The 19997-nt window shown below is 34.9% G+C and overlaps 1 protein-coding gene across 1 annotated transcript; it reads left to right on the forward strand.

Annotated features, from left to right (window-relative positions):
* The first annotated feature begins 8744 nt into the window (after positions 1–8744).
* On the forward strand, positions 8745–9755 carry LOC107062650 (uncharacterized). The gene has a single exon (XM_015313540.1). The coding sequence runs from the start codon at positions 8745–8747 to the stop codon at positions 9753–9755; it is 1011 nt and encodes a 336-aa protein (XP_015169026.1).
* The last annotated feature ends 10242 nt before the right edge of the window (positions 9756–19997 follow it).

Here is a 19997-nt window from a genome sequence, read left to right on the forward strand (position 1 = left end):
ATCGATAATCAATACACATTCTCATGGTCCCATACTTCTTCCTCACAAACAACATAGGAGCACCCTACGGGGAAACACAAAGGAGAATGAACACCTTACTCAACAAATCCTGCAACTGATCATTTAATTTCTTCAACTTTGTTGGAGCCATATGATAAGGAGAAATATAGATAGTCTTGGTGCCTAGTTCCAAGTCAATGGAAAAATCAACATCCCTATCAGGAGGAACACTTGGAAGATTAGTAGGAAAGACAGTTGCATATTCTCGAATCATGGGTAAAGAATCCATGTGAGGTGGCTCCACACTAGTGTCCCGAATGAAGGCCAAACACCCTCGATCAACCAATCTCTAGGTTCGAATATAGGAGATAACCTTGCTAGGAAAAGAACCACTAGCACCCGTCCACTCAACTCTCCAGACACACGATATTACTAAGGTCACAATCTTAGCATAACAATCAAGAATAACATGATACGATGAAAGTCAATCCCTACCCAAGATAATATCAAAGTCTACCATCCCCAGAATGATCAAGTCTACCCAAGAATCATATCCAGTCAAGGAAACAACACATGATCGATACACTCGATCAACCACTAAGGACTCACCCACTGTTGTAGAAACATCAATAGGCATTATCATGCTGTCAGACATCATATCAAATCCAACAGCAATAGGTAGACACATACTAGAAAGTAGACACGGATCAAGCCATACATACGCATGTCAATGGAAAACTGGACAATACCTGTCGGCCTTAGGCCTCCCCGAAAAAGCATAACATTGTCCCTCTCGATCACCACTAGTTTGAGTAGAACCCTAACCTTCACTCTGTAGAGCTATAACACCCTTACCAGAAGCCCTGATGCCTTTATTAGACTGACCTCAGCCTCGACCCCTGGCAGGAGGTGCTAAATCTCTAACTGGAGTAGCTGAATGAGTATGTTGGACCTGTGTGAGTCTGCAAAGGACACTACTAAACTAGATGACACGTATTGCCACACCCATAACAAGACCTCGGAATGGATAATTGTTGCTCTGAACTAGATAAGTTACCATGGCCACCTTAGCCAGAACCATAGGATCCTTGGGATGCCTTTCCACTCTCAACTGTTGGCATAGATGCGCGATCAGGTCCCTGACGCTAAAAAGATTTGCTAACTTTATGTGAACCCTTACCTCCAAAAGAGGCACCAAAAACTAATTGGACAATCGGGCCCTTTTGGGGTCTTCGAAATCCTCATTAACCATCAATTTTGCCTCGACAAAGTCAACCCTCTCACAAACATGCGGACTCTCTCCGCCTCATCTAAAATAATAGTCATGGTATACTTGTATAACTCACAAAAACGAGCCTCATACTCAGTCTTAAACAAAGTTCCCTATGCCAAGCCCTCAAACCTTAATCGACTCTCCTCTCTCACGCTCCAAGGGATGAAACGGTCCTAGAAAGCATTGGAGAATGTATCCACTCCGCTGGAGGAGATCCAATTGGCCTAAATCTCACATAAGTCCTTCACCACTCTTTGGTGGGTCCACATGAAGAGCAATAAACGAACACCGCAAGTATCAATCATACCTATTGCCTCAAGCATCTCATGGCACAAAGTCAAGAACTCATGAGTATCCTCGCTCTTACAACCCTGAAAGGGGTTGTTTCATCTTCTAAAACCTCTTATAACATTGTTGATCCACCGTTGTCAGAATGACCTCAGAAACGATCTGTTCACCAACAACCGGTACAGAAACCACTAGTGGTTCACCCACCTAATCATGAATATCTAGAATTTGTTGCTAACCTAGAGTCTGCACCCCTACCCTCGATTAAGAACCCTGTGGCGTACCTGTTGCACCACTCTGAGAAAAGTTCTCCAACACACCCATCATCCTCAACAAAGTCTCCCGAAACAAAGAAGCTCCCAACTCGGGAAGAACTTAGTCCTCAGCAACCTCAACATGTGGCTTAAGAGAAACATCTCTAGCTCTACCTCTAGCTGGTGTCACTTCACGGTAACGACCTCTAACCGGTGTTACTCCATGAGCACGACCTCGAGTTTGGGCTCTGCCTCTACCCTTAGTTAGGGCCTCAACAACTGCCTCGGGGACTACCTCTCATTTACCACTGGAAACAGAAGCTATGGTCTTTGGTATCTACCAAAACAACATGTGGAAACTTAGCTCTACCGAAGGTAACCAAGCACGATAAGAAAGAATGAACCAAAGAAAGTTTCCTAACAGTCCGCATAGCCTCTCGAAGATAAGTGCAAATGTCTTAGTACCGTTGCTCAAGACTCTACTTAGACTTGGCTTGTAACCACGTGAGACCTATGCATCTGGGGTTCTGATACCATTTGTCACGACTCAAAAATAGGTGTGATGACACTTGTCTATTCCCACCAAAATAAGTCAACCTCAACCTAACAAAATGAAAGAAAATTGAAAGTAAAATAAGAACAAGATAAAAGCAGAAAACTTATTCATTCTATTATAACTCTAAAACCTGGTTGTCACGTGTACAAACCAGGAATACATAAAGTGCATAAATGAAAGATAATTACAAGTCTCAATGTCTTTGATTCAATATTAGAACAAAGCATAAAATAAGAACAAGAGAGTCCATCGAGATGACAAGCAACTACCTCTCGAAAGTTCTTTGACAAGCCTCAGAAATAGGAAAAGAAGAACAGTAATCGGTACCGAGCTCATAACCTATTCAAGTGTAGAAGCTAAGAGTGAGTACCAACCAACACGGTACTTAGCAAGTAACCAAATAAATAAGGCAAACTAGCTATACATCGAATACTTATTCATCCCAACCGAACCTCTTCGAACTACAACTTGCATAGAAATCATCCCAACCTAACAGTTTTACAATACATTGTTCATAAGGCTTAACCAAATAGTTCAATAGTTACAATTCAACAATCAACATGTATCAAGTATGTCAATCACAAATAACAAGTAGATAAATCACAAGTAACAAATAGATCAATCACAAGTATCAAAATGCATCAAGTAATAATAGTCAACTCTCATCAGAACCATTTTCCTTTGACAGAATATCACTAGTCGGAACCATTTCCCTTCGGCTTTATGTCACATTACTTGCTGGAATCATTTTCCTTCGGTACATTATCACCAGTCAGAACCATTTCCCTTCGATTTTATATCATATCACTAGGCGGAACCATTTCTCTTTGGCTTTATATTACATTACTTGCCGAAACCATTTTCCTTTGGCACATTATCACTAGCTGGAACCATTTCCCTTCGGCTTTCTATCATATTACATGTTGAAACCATTTCCCTTCGACATAACATCACATGTCTAATCACGATGTACAATAATATCAATGCACATATGAAATTTTACATCATAAAGAAGAGACAAAAATTCAAGCGATTCAAGTAGGGTTGAGCACGGTATGGTACGGTATTTGACAGTTTCAATACCGTAATTTTGGTATTCAGTTTTTAAAACATTATACTATTAACATACCAATTTAATTCGGTATGGTTCGGTATTTTGAAGTTTGGTTTATGTATTCTATGGTATGGTAAATCTGTAACCATTATTTGTTCAACTTTGGCTAATATATACAGAAAAGACATAAAGTCACCACTGAAGTTTTTTCCAAATTTTCAAAAAGACACCTTAACTTTGCGGGTGTCCTATTACCCCCACGAAACCATCTAAATCCACAATAAATATACTCTTTTGACTAATTTTAATACCACTCGTGTTGTCACGAAATATGGGCGCGTGAAGGACTCTTGATACAACTTCAGACCAACGTAAAATTGCCATGTGGCACTCCTAATTTGACTTATTTTGAGAGAAAAAACATAAAAAACTCATGTATTAATTTTTTACAACTTTTTTTTTCAAATATTTTTCTCATCTTCCCTACCATCATTAACTTACACATATTTTTTGGAGCATCCATGTCTTCCTTCATTTTTTTTCTTTTTTATTTTTTCTTTTTCCTTTCTACTCATTGTTTTTTCTAAACTAATGTTATGTGTTCATTCTTATTCTTCTTCTTTTTTTGAAAAACAAAAATTAGTTCAGTGATTTTTTTCCTCCTACAATACAAGATTGAGATTTGGGAGTAGTGAAACTATGGGAAACTCGATTTGGGAGTAAGGAGTGGGAGAATGTGGTGATTTAAATTTTAGATTTTAACTTGGTGATATTTTGAGTATTTATATTTTGATTATTTGAAGGTGTTTATTTTCATAAATAAATCAATTGGTGGTAGTTTGACAAATAATTGGTAGTGCTGCCGCAAAATCGGTCATGCCACAACGGGATTGACGACTGTTGCAGCGACGATGAAGGAAATGGCTAAGCAGAAGAACAGAAATTGAGGCAAAGAAGAAAGGAAAACAGAAAAAGAAAAGCAAAGAAATCAAATAAAAATAATTAAAAATTACTTTTAACACGTGGCAAGAGACTGTTAGTGCGTGACTTACAAATATTTTTGTATAAGTGGTATTGACTGAAAATGGGGTATACATACTATTTTAAAGTTGTTCAATGGGGTAATAGGACACCCGCAAAGTTAAAGTGTCTTCTTAAAAATTCGTGACAACTTCAATGGTGATTTTATGTCTTTTCTCTAATATATACTCGTATAATAGAGTATTATGACATCGATAATTAAAAAAGGGTCTCTATTGTATCATACTAAAACATTACAAATGTAGAAATATATATCCAAAATAAAGTACAAACAACTCCTTTTGTTAATCAATTAAATTTCAACTACATTTTAATCAAAATAGAGTAGTCAAAGTTTCAACTTCTAAACATTTAGTTTATACTAATATGAGGTTGCATACTTGTTAGTATTTAGTAATACATATATATATATATATGTTATTTATTAAAATATATACTTCGGTATGATATTCGGTATTTCGGTATGTTATTTCTAGATACTAAATACCGTACCAAATACCAAAAAAATTAAAATGTATATCATATGTCATACCAAATACCACAATACTAAAATCGCGGTATTAAATTTTTGGTATGGTATGATAATTTGGTATATACCATACCATGCTCACCCCTAGATTCAAGTACACATTAATGTCATCAAAGCATTTCATCAATCAACCAAATAGGGTCCACAATAAGGCAATTCACAAAGCATTATGATCAACATGTTGCCTTTTCATTAATCTATTTTTTATTTATTAAGGTTAATCAAGTGGAACAACGAACCCATCACCTCATTCTCATTCTTCCTCAATATACACAATGAAGGGAAATACACGATTTTACTAGATTTACAAGGTTAAGGAGATTACTTGCTTCAATTCAATCAATTAGTCAATTCAAGACTTGAATCTTCCCTTTCCAGACAATGTCTAAAACCATACAATCTAATTCAATCAAGTAATCACAATGAGATTTTGATAATAACAATACCCATATAAAAAAACACTTTGAAAAATGGGTCAATCAACTCAAAAACCCAATTCCAAAAAATCTTAAATATTATCCAAGGCATTTGAAACTCATTGATGAAAACCATTTCGAAAAAGGACTTAAAATCATATCACAATCACCAGTTTAGTTTAGAACTCAAGTTCTTGAAAAACCTTGCCATTTGCCAATTAAAATCTCAAGTTTTGATATTAAAATTCATAAATGATTAGTGAAAAATGAAGTTTTAGGGTCACAAAAGCTTATCCAAATGATTTAGCAAAAGGAATCTCTTTGAAATTCCTGACCGGGTTGGTTCGGGTTTTTCAAATATCAAACCAAACCATTTGTGTCAGATTTTTAAATCTATAAACCAAACCAAACCAATAAAACTCGGATTTTTTTGGGTTTTTTGGATTTTCAGGTTTTTTCGAGTTTTTCCGGTAAAGTATTCATACAAACATATAATTTACTTGTACTTCAAATATTTCTTTAGTCCTACCAAAATACAACTATCTAAGATGTTTCTTAAGAAAATAACACAAAATATGATATGAGTAATGAACACGAAAATATACCAACAAAAAATAATAATAAATGAAATCACGTAAAACAATATTGCAAATTAGCAAGTCATAATGAAAATGATCAATAATTTAAAAGTACTAAATCATGCTAAAATAAGTTTAATAAGTACTTAGTTACATGACTAAATAAGAAAGGAAATTAAAATTAGATTATGTATTTGAATTGTCTAAACCAATGTAAATCCAAAGAACAAATATTCAATATTATTGTTATTCTTAGTGTTGAATTGATTTTCATTTTGCATTAGTATTAATTTGATTTTGATTGATGTAGGAAAATAGACAGCTTCTACCTGATAGTGGCTTTCTGCAAACAACACTAAATCCTCTCTCCACTTTTTATCAAACGGCAGTCTAACGGTAACAATCACGACCACTAACGGTCGGAATCGGGAGCTCCGATCGTCGAAGCTCCTCATGGGAACTCAGAAGAACTCAGGAAACATGTTTCGAACCCCCCTAACCCCCCCAATTTCCGACAAACAGATTCCCCCCCTTTGAACAAACTCAACATAGCTTCTCCTCTAAGTACCCTAAACGGCAAATCAGATTCGATCAACTTTGCAGCAGCTCTGGGAAGATATGGAGGCAGTGGATCAAGAAGGAAGATTCGTCTTCCTCATAGATCCTATGACCTGAAAGAAGGAAACCCAATTGTAACTTTCTCGAAGGAGGAAAATGATATGTTGGCTGAAACCTGCAAGCTTACCCTTATAGGTAAGTTTACAAGGATTCGACCATCAATTAAGAAAATAAGAAACGATTTCAAGAAAAATATTCAACTTAAAGGCTCAGTTAAGATAGGAGCCTACAACTTGCATCATGTTTTCTTGGATTTCGACCTAGAGGAGGACCATAGAAATATATATGGGAAAAATTTTCTCACCCTCTGTAATCTCCAAACGAAATTATTGAAATGGACATCTGATTTTGTTCCGGAGGCTGAAACCACCTTAGCTCCCGTCTGGATTAACCTGCCAAACCTGAGATGGCACTTCTTCGAATGGGATGCACTCTGTAGAATTGTTGCTCCGATTGGGGTCCCAATTATCTCGGATAAAGCCACTCTCTCCAAAACTAGACCAACCACAGCAAAAATCAAGATGGAAATTGATATCACAAAGGCTCAAATTGCTGAAATCTAAATTGTGATAAAAAATGAGAATGGAGAGCTGGAGTCTATCAAACAAAGAGTGGAATATGAAAACGTCCCAGAGTACTGCAGCTACTGCAAGGCCCAAGGTCACAATGACACCAACTGCAGAATCCTTCACCCTGAGCTTAGAGGTAACAACAATGGTGAAGAAGGAGAGAATGTGAATATACTAAAATCCCAACAAAAGACAAAGGAGAATCTTCATGAAACTAATGAGCCTCCTGTACAATTTAACAAAGGAGGAACATCTGCAACCATGAAAAAAGATGAAGATAGGGGAACAAAGTGTCACACAAAGGATGATGAAGGGTGGACAACAGTGACTAAAGGAAAAGGAAATAAATAGACGTCGGGGGAAAATAATCAGGGGGGACAGATTGGTTTAGAATCTAGCAACCAAGTTGACCTCCCAAGAAATGGGAAGGAAGATAAGGTTCTGGACAACATTCAGGAACAACCTAAGATATTCGGTATCACCTTCAAAGCTCAAGAAATAAACAAGACTGAAACAGCTAGAGGAAAGAGGAAAGTCAGTGCCACACCAAAGATGACATAAGAAAATCCTTCTTTAAGAAAAGCTAGAGTGCAAAAGAAAGCTACTGAAACCAACAACCAGAAATATGAAAGGAGAACAAGAAGCAGGAAAGGAAATCAGGAAGAAGGGAACAAAGATACTAACCAACAAATGGACATTCATAAAGCCAACAAAAATGATGGTTACAAAGAGGAAAAGGCCCAAACTAAGGACAAAGATCCCCTTCAGACTACTAACAGGATCGACAAAGAGGTGGAGGAATCCCTAGACCGAATCGACCGAGGTAAAGAGAAAAACAAATATCTAAAGGAAAAAAATGAGCCAGAAACAACTAGCAAAATGAAGGATGACTATAACCACTATGAGTCAGCTTCAGAGGAGGAAATGGAAGAGGACCACTTCCATGACATTCAAGACAATTAGATGGAGAAAGACCCCGAAAATCTCATTGGAGAAACTCAGGGAGAACTTCCTATCTCAAATACTAGCAGTTCAATTGACTCTAATCTTGTTACTGTCCCTATTAAACTAATCACCAAAGGAACAACCTTAATTGATAAGGACTGTTACATGGTGGATGTAGTTAACAAAAAACAAATGCATATGCATAGTTCCACTCTTAATAGTTCCCAATGATTAACACATTATCTTGGAATATTAGGAGTGTCAAAACTCTAAGCGCATTCGATAGGCTCAAAATAATCAAAAATCAAAATAACATCTCCCTCATTAGCCTCCAAGAACCCTTTGTCAATGCTGATCATATAACTCATTATATGAGAATGCTAGACATGCAAGGCTCCTATGCTAATGTCAATAATAAAATTTGGTTTTTCTGGACAAATGATTTCAATATTAATATCCTTCATGACACCACTCAACATGTCACCTATTATGCTAATCATGTTAACTCAGAAGCTAAGTTTCACTTGACTCTAGTTTATGCTAAATGCAGGACATTTCTGAGAAGAACACTTTGGGAGGACCTAGTATCTGTCTCTAACAACATACAAGGCCCATGGAGTATAATGGGGGACTTCAATGTTATTGCCAAAGTGGAGGAAAAGCTCGGCGGAACTCCTTATAGGCTGGAGAAGAGCTTTGACTTCCTTAATTTCATGGAAGACACAGGGGTTCAAGATGCAGGTTTTGTAGGAAATATTTACACCTGGTGCAACAACAGAGGTGCTCCAGACACAATATGGAAGAGACTTGACAGAATGTTATACAACTCTGAATGGTTTGTTTTATTCAATAGAACCACTGTCACTCATCTGGCTATATCAGGTTCCGATCATGCCCCTCTTCTAATCCAGTTCACTAATACAGAAAAGGTGTTTACCAAATATTTCAAGTTCCTTAATGCTTGGACAGACCACCCTCAATTCTTGGAAGTCATGGGAAAGATATGGAGCTTTGAATGCCAAGGGAACCCAATGTGGATACTACACCAAAAGCTTAAAAGGACTGGCAGCCTTTTAAGTACTTGGTCTAAAGACACCTATGGAGACATTTTCGAAGTCCCTAAGAGGTTGGAGCAAGAGATCAACAATCTTGAACTTGCTCTCCAGAACAACAACTCTCCATCCATAAGAGCAAGTCTCAGTAAGAAAAAGGTTGAGTATGTGTTCTACTTGAAAACTCAGGCCAACATCCTAAGGCAGAAATCCAGAGTGAGGTGGCTAGTGGACGGAGACACCAACACTTCATACTTCCATAAAACCATCACAGACAAAAGAAGGAGAATTGGAATTAATAAGATCATGGATGAAGACCATGAATGGGTGGAAGGTAATGAAAAGGTTGCAGAGGCAGGGGTTAAATACTTTAAAGGAATATTCAGCCATATTCCTGAGTATAATGACTTCCAAGACCTAGAGTGTATCAACACAACTATCACCAATGAGATCAACAGAGACCTGATTGAGCTTCCAACTGAAGAGGAGATCAGAAATAACCTCATGACCATGGATTCTGATAGTGCCCCTAGGCATGATGGATTCACAGCTAAGCTTTTTCAAACCTGTTGGGAGTGGTAGCCCCCGAGGTTACTAAGGCTTTACAATCTTTCTTTTGTGGTGCTAATCTCCCTAAATGGCTTACCCATACTAATATTGTCATGATTCCTAAAGTTGATCACCCTCAACATTCTCTGACATGAGACCTATTAGTCTTTGCAATGTAATCAGTAAAATCCTCTCTAAAGTGCTTAACTCTAGACTCAACAAGATTCTCACATCCCTGATCAGTAAGAACCAAAGTGATTTCATTAAAGGTAGATCTATTACTGAAAATATTCTCCTTGCTCAAGAGATCATCCAGGACCTAGACTCTCTAAATGTGGGAGGAAATGTTGTGCTTAAGCTTGACATGACGAAAGCTTTTGATAGAGTTTCTTGGCCTTTTCTTTGTATCCTTATGAGAAAAATGGGCTTTTGTGAAATATGGATTGACATGGTCTTTAGGCACATCTCTAGTAATTGGTACTCTTTAATTGTTAATGGCAATAGACATGATTTTTTCCAATCCAAGAGGGGCTTAAGGCAGGGAGATCCTATTTCTCCAGCTTTGTTTGTGATTAGTGCTGAATATCTCTCCTTAAAACTCAACGAATTGAACAACAATACTGATTTCTCTAGCTTTAGCATGAACAAAAAGGGGCCTAGGATTAACCACTTAGCATTTGCTAATGATGTCATTTTATTTTCCAGTGGTTGTAGGAGATCTCTGGATCTGCTGATGGAGACACTCAACAACTATGAAAGAGTATCTGGACAGAAGATCAACAAATCAAAGTCCAGTGTCTCACTTTCCAGCAAAGAAAATGAGCAAGCTAGACAAAGAGTTCAAGAAATAACTGGAATGACTTACAGAAGTCTACCAATCAAATACCTGGGTTGCCCTTTGTATGAAGGAAGGAAAGATTATGCTTTGTTCTCAGAGATGATGAGCAAAATTCTTCACAAAATTGGGGGCTGGCAAAACAAATTCCTCTCAATAGGAGGAAGAGTTGTTCTTATTAAACATGTCCTAATGTCACTTTCAGTTCACTCATTTGCAGCAATCCATCCACCTATTGGGGTTCTCAATCAAATGGAAAAAATGCTTAACAGATTCCTATGGGGTGGAAGCAGTGAGAAAACAAAAATGCACTGGGCATCTTGGGAATCCATGTGCTATCCTTGGGATGAAGGTGGTGCCTCCTTTAGAAGACTTCAAGATAACTGCAAGGCTTTCACTGTGAAACAATGGTGGTCACTGAGGACTACAAATTCACTGTGGAAAGAGTTTCTGATGGCCAAATATTGTTTAAGAATCCACCCTGTTATTAAGAGATGGTACTCAGGAAATTCTCACTCCTGGAATGCCATGTACAAAATCAAAAGTACTGTGGATCAACACATTCTCTGGAAGATAGGTAGAGGAAATGTATCAATTTGGCAAGACAACTGGACAGGATTTGGAGCTCTTTGGCAATTTTTCCATAAAGACAGAAAGCCAAGAGAACAAAAACTGTCAGAGCTTTACATCAATGGCCAGTGGCATTGGAGGGGGTGGGACATCTTCCTACCTTCCATAGTGATAGATCACATTCATGATATGCAGATAAACTTGAATCTGGCACTAGATGACAGACCTATATGGACTCCGGAACAAAATGGAAAATTCACAGTGTCCTCAGCCTGGCAGATGCTGAGGCAGAAGAAGATTGGGAACTGGTTGGATGAGAAAAATTGGCATAAAAAAGTTCCCCTCAAGATGAACTTCATGTTGTGGAGAGTTCTAAGAGATAAAATCCCTATGAACTCTAGACTCTCAAAAATGGGAATATCTATTGCCTCGATATGCTGTTGTTGCAGAATACCTCAAGAAGAGGACATTGAACAGTTCAGCTGCTCTGGAGATTTTGCTAAAAGGATTTGGTCAACCTTATGTGGTCCTGTGGGCATTCCATGTGTTAACGTCCCATTTAGACTCTTGATCAAATATTGGTGAACATGGAAAACTAAAAATCCAGTCCTTGATATGATCAAGAAATGCCTACCAGCCATAACTATATGGGAACTCTGGAAGACTAGATGTGATGCTAAATATGGTAAAGAGTTCTACAATACAAGGAAAACCATCAACAATATTTCTAGCACTCTTGCTGGGCTTTTGAAAAACCAGTTCAAGTTGATTAATGTAGATCCAAATTGGGATTCCATTGTCTGTCTGATGAAAAGTAGATCAACGCCACAAACTTCATTCAAGTTAAGTGGTTGAAGCCATCCATCAGCTTTGTGAAAATTAACTCGGATGGTAGCTGCAAGGATGGTTATTGTGGAGGTGGGGGAGTGATCAGAGATCACTCAGGCTCACTAGTTTTTGCCTACTCTTTGAACCTTGGCCAAGGAACTAGCAACTGGGCAGAGGCAAAAGCCTTGTTGTATGGAGTTCAATGGTGCATAAGTAGTGGACATGAATTCATTTTAGCAGAGAGCGATTCTAGGTTGCTGGTGGATTGTGTGAACAACTCGAGTGTCACCCCTTGGAGAATACTGGAAGAAGTAAATGAGCTGAAAAATCACATGGAAACTACGGGTTTCATCTTAAACCACTGTTACAGGGAGGCGAATCAGGCAGCTGATGCACTAGCCTCCACGAGCTTTTCGAGCCCTGGCAACATACTCTACGAATATTTTGAAGAACTCCCTGCTAAAGTGAAGGGACTCATGACCATGGACAGATGGGGAGTGACTAGTTTCAGAACCAGGCAAAAGAAGAAGCAAGATTTAATCTGGGATCCTCCATGATGGACCTTGGGATGTTTAGACTTGTAACTTTTTGCACGCAGGCTTTGTACTTAGAAAGCCATTGTCTAAACTGTCTTTTGTATTTATTTCATCTCATACAGGATCTTGGTATCCTTCATGCTAGGGAGGAGTAATTCACTGATTGTAACCTCCTACAGATCAACATGTACTTTTTGATGGAAGATGAATAAATTGCAATATTTCGGGAAAAAAAATTGATTTTGATTTAAGCTTTATTATAATTACAAACATATGTGGACTATAATCTTTATTGAACCATTCAGAATTCTAAGTTTCAAACTTGAAATAATATATTAAAAGATAAAAACTATGAAAAAGTATAAGAAATATTTAAAAATTATATCAAAGTAAATATTTTTATGTATAAAATAAAATTTTAAAATTATATATATAATTTCAGGTTGGTTTGGTCTCAGGTTGATTTTTTTTAGTTAAAACCAAACCAACCCAAATACAGTCGATTTTTTTTTTCAATACCAAATCAAGTCAAACCAACCACTAGTCGAGTTTTTTTCTCGGTTTGCGGTTTGGTTCAGTTTTCGATTCAGTTTTGTACACCCCTACCTCCAAGGGTTTTACAAAGGTCAAAAAAGGAAAATAGGACTTAAACCCCAAATTTTTTGCTTAAAACCTCTCTCAGATGTCGCAAAAGCGAACTCAGGTTCGCTTAAGTGAACATCACTAAAGAGAACCATAAGTTCGCTTTTGCGTACCCTGCAAAAGTGGCACCTATCACAAAAGCGAAGGCTCCTTTGCTTTTGCGAAGTTCGCTTATGTGAACAAGTCTTCGCAAAAGCGAAGCCTGCAGACACCAGTAAAACACAATAAAAGACAAATCATCAAATAGACCCTTGAGATTCATACGGAATCTGTACACTCAAACCATATATGCAAATTGACTAAACTCAACATTCCGGACACAATGAAACCGCCAAATTACGAATTTGAGGTCTCCTTTACCTGACATCCGTGAAAGTCACAAGAAACTAACATAACGCCTAAAAAGACCAAAACAAGCTTGGGACCTCTGAAAAATCAACCAAGACCTCACTTAGGCCTACAATCATCCCCTGAATCCAACAGAACTTTCGAAATTCCAATCCGAGCATCCGAACCCCCAATGTTGATCAAAGTCAATCCAAATGCTAAAATTTCACAAATTTTCAACTTAGGACCTCAAATCCTCAAAAAGACTCCGAATCTAAAACCGACAACTCTCATAGACCGATTTCCACATTCCAGGATTGCTGAAATCGATGAAATTTCATTCCGACACTCGAAACTCCAAAAAACACTGAAAACCCACTTTTTAACAACTTTAGTCTTTCAAACTCAAAACGAACAAAAATTCACAACTTTTTACTCAATGTTCGAACCCGACTTTCACAACTCAAACAGAAATAACTCGGGGTCAATATCGAGAGAGGCAAAATGGTTATTTTATGAAAATTTCCAAAAATGACCCACCGGATCATTATAGTTAAGGAATCCTATTATGTTTCCTATTTTAGCTATTTATGAAATTTTCCCAAAATCTAATTCATAAAGTTTTGTTCTTCGGTGCACTAAAGAATTGTTATCCTCAAATATTTTTTTCTTTACTTGTATATATTATTGATGGAAGGGCAAACGTCCCTTTTAAAACCTGTTTTGGCTTTCATTTATTATAGAACTCATCATAAATTACAATTAGCTAGTTACCATGCTTTAAGTATATTATGTTTGATTGAAAGAGGTTTAATAGCATATTCAAAATATTTTTTTTTTTTTTTTTATGTTTCTCATTTTGTTCAATAGTATTTGACTAAAAATTAGATCGAATTATATAAAACAAAATTTTATTTGATGACCGTATATTACTTATGAAACAAAATTCTTGTAAATTGAATCAAGTTAGTCCAAAATGGATTGGACTAATTGAATGTGCTCTTTAATTCGATGTCAATTACATTTTGAACTAATTGAATGTGCGTCCTAATTCGATGTCAATCCCTACTGATGAATTTGTATTAAAGTCAATAGATCCGTGTATACCTAATACCATTCACTTTGCAATTTAATTTGTTTATAATTATAAAATGTTTCATTCATTGGTGAGTTCCTAAAGATTCTATCGGGGTTCGTGGAAGGCAATAATATAGAAATTAGAAGTTAATGGTCAACTGGTCTTGGATTCAATTAATTGACAAGAATAATATAAAAACACATATAATATAGTAATAATAACTAATAAGAAGTCAAATGATGGTAGGCTGCAGTTGGTAATCCGTCTATTTCAGGTCTTCATAAGATATGATCAATTTTTCTAATTATTGGTCTTGGTAAATAAACAAGTATTAGTAATAAAACTACTCTAACAACTTAGGCTGCTAAGAAGGAACAAACTGTTGTTTGTAGAAAGCAGTTGAGGAGTTTGGAGGTCGGGGACAGAGGCGGCTCAACATAATTAGAGGTCTAAAGTGAAATTTTAATTAGAAGCCTAAAGTCTAAACAAATGTCATATGTATTTATTTAAAATTTATTTTTCTAACTTGTAGAGGTAACATATTAGCAGAACCCAAGTTAGAAGACCCAAACTCATCTAAACATAAACCTGGACACTCTTTTTCAAATCATAAACAAAATATAACACCTTCATTAGATTTTTTATGTTTGAAGTTTAAATTGGGTTGGGTAATATTAATTGGGTTGGGGAAAATTGATTTGGTGGGGCGGGTTAACTTATAATCAGGTATGACTTAAATTGGATGAGTTCTTTTAATCTTACCCGTCCACGTGTCCCTCTGTTAGTTATAAGGGTAAATATGTGCCAAAAGTATAACATGAAGGGTATATTTAGCCTGAAAGTATAACAAAGGGTATATTTAAACTATTTCCAATAGTACAGGGGTATATTTAACCCTTTTCCGTTTCTTCAAAAAAAAAAAATTTAATTATTAGTTTTAGGTAAGATTTCATCAATTAAACATTGGAAAACATCATTTTACTGAGGCAATCATTATATGAATTGTTAACATAATTCTATAAGTAAATAAGTTGACAAACTTTAAATAAAGATAAGAGTTAGAACCATAAAATTTGATTCAAGAAGTCGATAACTTGGTATACCTACTTTAGTATGTTTATTGTAATGCTTAAAAATTTAAGAAGAAATAAGAAAAGAATTTGCAATTTCCCTTTGTTCAATAATTTTTTACTACTTACTCATATTGTTTACGGAACATTAATACTCTAAATTATCAAAGATTTGATGAAAGAGAATGCAAGAAGATAAATAATATGAGTGCTAGCGAAAATTGAAAAGAATTGATTTCTTCTGTTTGAGTGAAGTTAAAGAGAATAAAATAATAGAATTATTTTTTTAAAAAGAGATTCTTTTTATTATAAATAATTAATAACACAAAATTTATTCTTAATAAATAATTGAGGCCCAAAAATTGGAGGCCTAAGACATATGCCTCAATTTCTGTAGAGTAAATTTTAGGAATAGCAAAAATAAAAATCATATTATCGCTCAATAATTGTAATTTTGCTATTTGCGCTCCATAGCCAAATTATGCTAGCTATGGAGCATCTGATTTGTATAAATCGTGGCGATTTGTATAAATTGGGCTCTAATTTGTATGTGTCTATGAAAATTGCGTTTGTATATGTATATGTTTTCTGTTTTAGGCTAGAGTGGCGAGCGAGAGAGGGCAGAGAGTGGAGAGAGGTGAATTGTATATGTATATCAGTTATATAATTGTATATATGTAACTACTATATACGTATCAATGATATGTTTGTATAACTGCATAAAATTTGAATTCGTATACAATTGAATCAAGTTAAAACATTTGTATTTGTATATCAAATCTCTCTCGCTTTATACAAACACAAATTATACATTGTATTTTGTATAATTTTTGTTTGTATAAAGTGAGAAAAAGAAAGTCAAAAGAAAATTGGACAGGGGAAGATTTGTATTTGTATAATCATAAGTGTATAGGATGGAGAGATATATATTTGTATATACAGTGTCTCTCACTTTATACAAACACAAACATAAACATAAATTATACATTTGTGTTTGTATAAAGTGAGAGAGGCAAGAGAGATCAGCTAACTGAAAAAGAGGAGAGTGGCGAGCGAGATTCCAGAAAGAGGGGAGAGAGGTGAATGGCAAAAAGTTTGCTCCGAATTGAAATTAAATGAAACTGTCTATATCATTTATTTTGAATTATTAATTTGCTATAATGCACAATTTACCCATTTTTTGTAAGCAAAGAGTCGCCCCTGTGTTGTTCTACAAAGCAGAATGCAATGCATGCAGTTCCAATAGGTCAAACACAAATTAAGTCTTTTTACGCGAAATATAAATATATACTCATTTTGTATTCTAATTTATATGACATCTCTTGAGTTTCGAGATTCAAAGATGCCTACCTCACAATTTGAACTTCAAATCCAATAATTGATTCAAATTTATCGACTAACAATCAACATGATTTAAAAAGTTTAGATTCAACTTTAAAGAAATGTACTAAAAAATCTCAACAATGAAAATTTTGAGATGGTCTTCTTCTAATCCCATCCAATTTAAATTTAAAATAAAAAAGGAGCATAATTCGCCACCTGTCTAAAAAAACAAATTAGAATTCACAGAAAATAAGAGAAACGGAGTTAACAATATGTTTCTTAATAACTTCTTAATGAGTGAAAAAGTATATCTAAAGATTATATAAAATGGGCAAATTATGTACGGTCTAAAACTTGAGTCCGTTAGAATATACTCTACTATACATACACTATTATGATTTATACTTTTAAAATATTACATATTTTATCACTTATCACATTTTTATCACCAATTAAGAGTTTTCTATTGCATATTAAAAAAAAGTACACCTAGATAAATACATATTTATTACTAGATACACTAGAATAGAGAAAAAAGGGAACGAGATGGGAAGGGAGACGAACAAGATAATCATATATTCCAGTCGATCCTCAGATACATTGGAGGGTATTGAGCGCGATGGGAGGAGGCAAACGAGATTTGTTATGTGTTCCAGAAGCATGTGAATTATCTTGGTTACAGTGTATTGAGAACAAAATATACCTAATTTTAACCTCACGTATATAGACGCATCAAAATATAATAAATACATAATATTACAAATTAAAGTATCTCTAAGTAATAAAATTTATGTAAGTTTCCCAAAATATTTCTATATATTTAATTTATTCATTGGGATGCGTAGCAGGTTGACTAAACTAATCAACGATGCTTAACGTCTCATCTACTCTCCCAAAACCTCAAAATACGGCTGGCAGCCCTAACATAACTCCTACTGCCTAACAGGGTATGGTCAGTCCTCTTTTAAATATCTTAGGAATCCAAAATGGTCATAATTTTGCATTGACTCATGACCAATCTCTTTTGATTTTGACCATTATTAATACTACTAGGTGCTCCAACTTATAATATATGTTCGTGTATACTGAAACTTAGAAAATTAGCTTAAGAGATGAAGATGCTTTAAATGATGGAAAAATTACTTAATACATATTTATTTAATATTTAAAATTATCTATCATTTAAAAAAAATTAAAAATTCCCTCTCGATGATACATTCCTATCCTCCTCTCGAATACATCCCTCCCCTCTCTGATACATTCTTCACTTATGTATCTGGATGTTTGCTGATGTATACGGAAATTCAGTGATGTATTCAGATGTCCTATCCCCTCTCTGGTACATATCTCCTCTATTGGATACATCGCTCACCAATGTATCTGGATGTTCAGTGATGTCCAGAAGTCAGTGATGTATCTGAAATTCATTAAATTTTAAGGGATGTATCCAGAAGTCTAGTAATGTATTCGAAATCCATCAATTTTAAGGGATTTTGATAATTAAAAAAAAAGGAGAAATAATATAATGTAATTAGCTCTTATCACTAATGAAATTTATGTAAATTATACTTAAATTATATTATCCTATAAACAACGAAGATATGGGACTCTTCATACTCATGCAAAGACATTTCGAGTGTGAACAGTTTAATATGATGACCTAACATCAGAAAGTTATCGAAGTCATATTTAAGACAACTATCTCATAAGCAGCAAAGATATCAGATAGAGCCCACATTGAAAATGATAATTTAGGATGAATCATGCTTTATTTACATAATAAAAAATTAATCGACTTCAAAAATTAGTTTATCAAAAGAAAATTGTATAAAATCATATAAGGAGATCAAATATAATGACCCTTATCCCAACGACATAGACTCTAGCAATAAGCGTAAAAATTATCCCACAAATTTATATTTTGTAAAAATAAAATCCATCATTTTATATTTGCATATTCTTTTGCAAGAATATTAAAGGATTGATAATTATTAATGGAATATGAACATCAAGATATATTTACTATTTACTAATGACATTGACCATGTTCAATTTTATTAGAGAATTGATAGATTACTATAACTCATGTTCAATTTTACATTTTTATTGAACTAAATTAAAGTTCGATCAATAAATATTTTATTTTTCTTAGAATAACTTAGTGATAGTTGATTATACTTTTGTTATGAACTTTTGTTTATTTGGTAAAGTTGTCTAAAAAAAATTGAGGTGATTTTAATAGTTTTCACAACTTGTAAGATTTGTTTTTGTTTATGATCAAACAATACAACTTAAAAATTCAATTTGTATGTCCATACAAAGTTCAATTTCATTTCATAATTTCAAATCACAATTTTATCTCATATGATCAAACGGACCTTACAAATATAAATAAATAAAACAAAATTAGGAATTTTGCTATTCAGTCTTGTATATTGCCTGTATGATATAATTACAGAATTCAAGGTGTTTGAAACTTCTTGTTTCACGTGCTAAAACATTTTCGTGCATAAAATACAATATGATAGTACTTGAGCTAGTGAGAACACACGTAAAAATAGAAAGACTGAAAAAGGTTTACCAAATATGAATCTGAATAATCATGTTCACATTTTTCAGTTTAGAACAAATCTTTTTTGGAATTGTTCCATGCCGTACTAATAATATCCTAATTCATTTTTATCTAAAATAGATTTTTTACTCAAGCCAATTGCACATTTTAAATTAGTAGATTCAATCAACTATTATTAGAAAATAAATTGATTAATAATATACTATATAGTTTATATATAAAAAACATAGTTAAGGCCAGGGGTTGTTCAACATTAGAAGATGAGGAAAACAGATGGAGATAAACCAAAACAACACGTCGACACGTCAGAGTTTAGTTATTTATGGCGCGTTACATGACCCTTCTCGACAAGTAGTTGACTATTACGATGGTATTCATATTGGAGTCTGATTAAATTTAAATTTGTGCCGATGACTCCTATATTGGAGGGTTAAACACTTCCTAATAAAGGCAACTCAATATCAAGGGGGATTTGAATCCGATATCTTTGATTA

This window comes from Solanum tuberosum, unplaced genomic scaffold (genome assembly GCF_000226075.1).
Source record: "Solanum tuberosum cultivar DM 1-3 516 R44 unplaced genomic scaffold, SolTub_3.0 scf00252, whole genome shotgun sequence".
Classification (NCBI taxonomy): domain Eukaryota; kingdom Viridiplantae; phylum Streptophyta; class Magnoliopsida; order Solanales; family Solanaceae; genus Solanum; species Solanum tuberosum.

Coding starts and splice junctions, on each gene's coding strand:
- LOC107062650 (XM_015313540.1), top strand. CDS start 8,745: ATGGGGGACTTCAATGTTATTGCCAAAGTGGAGGAAAAGCTCGGCGGA.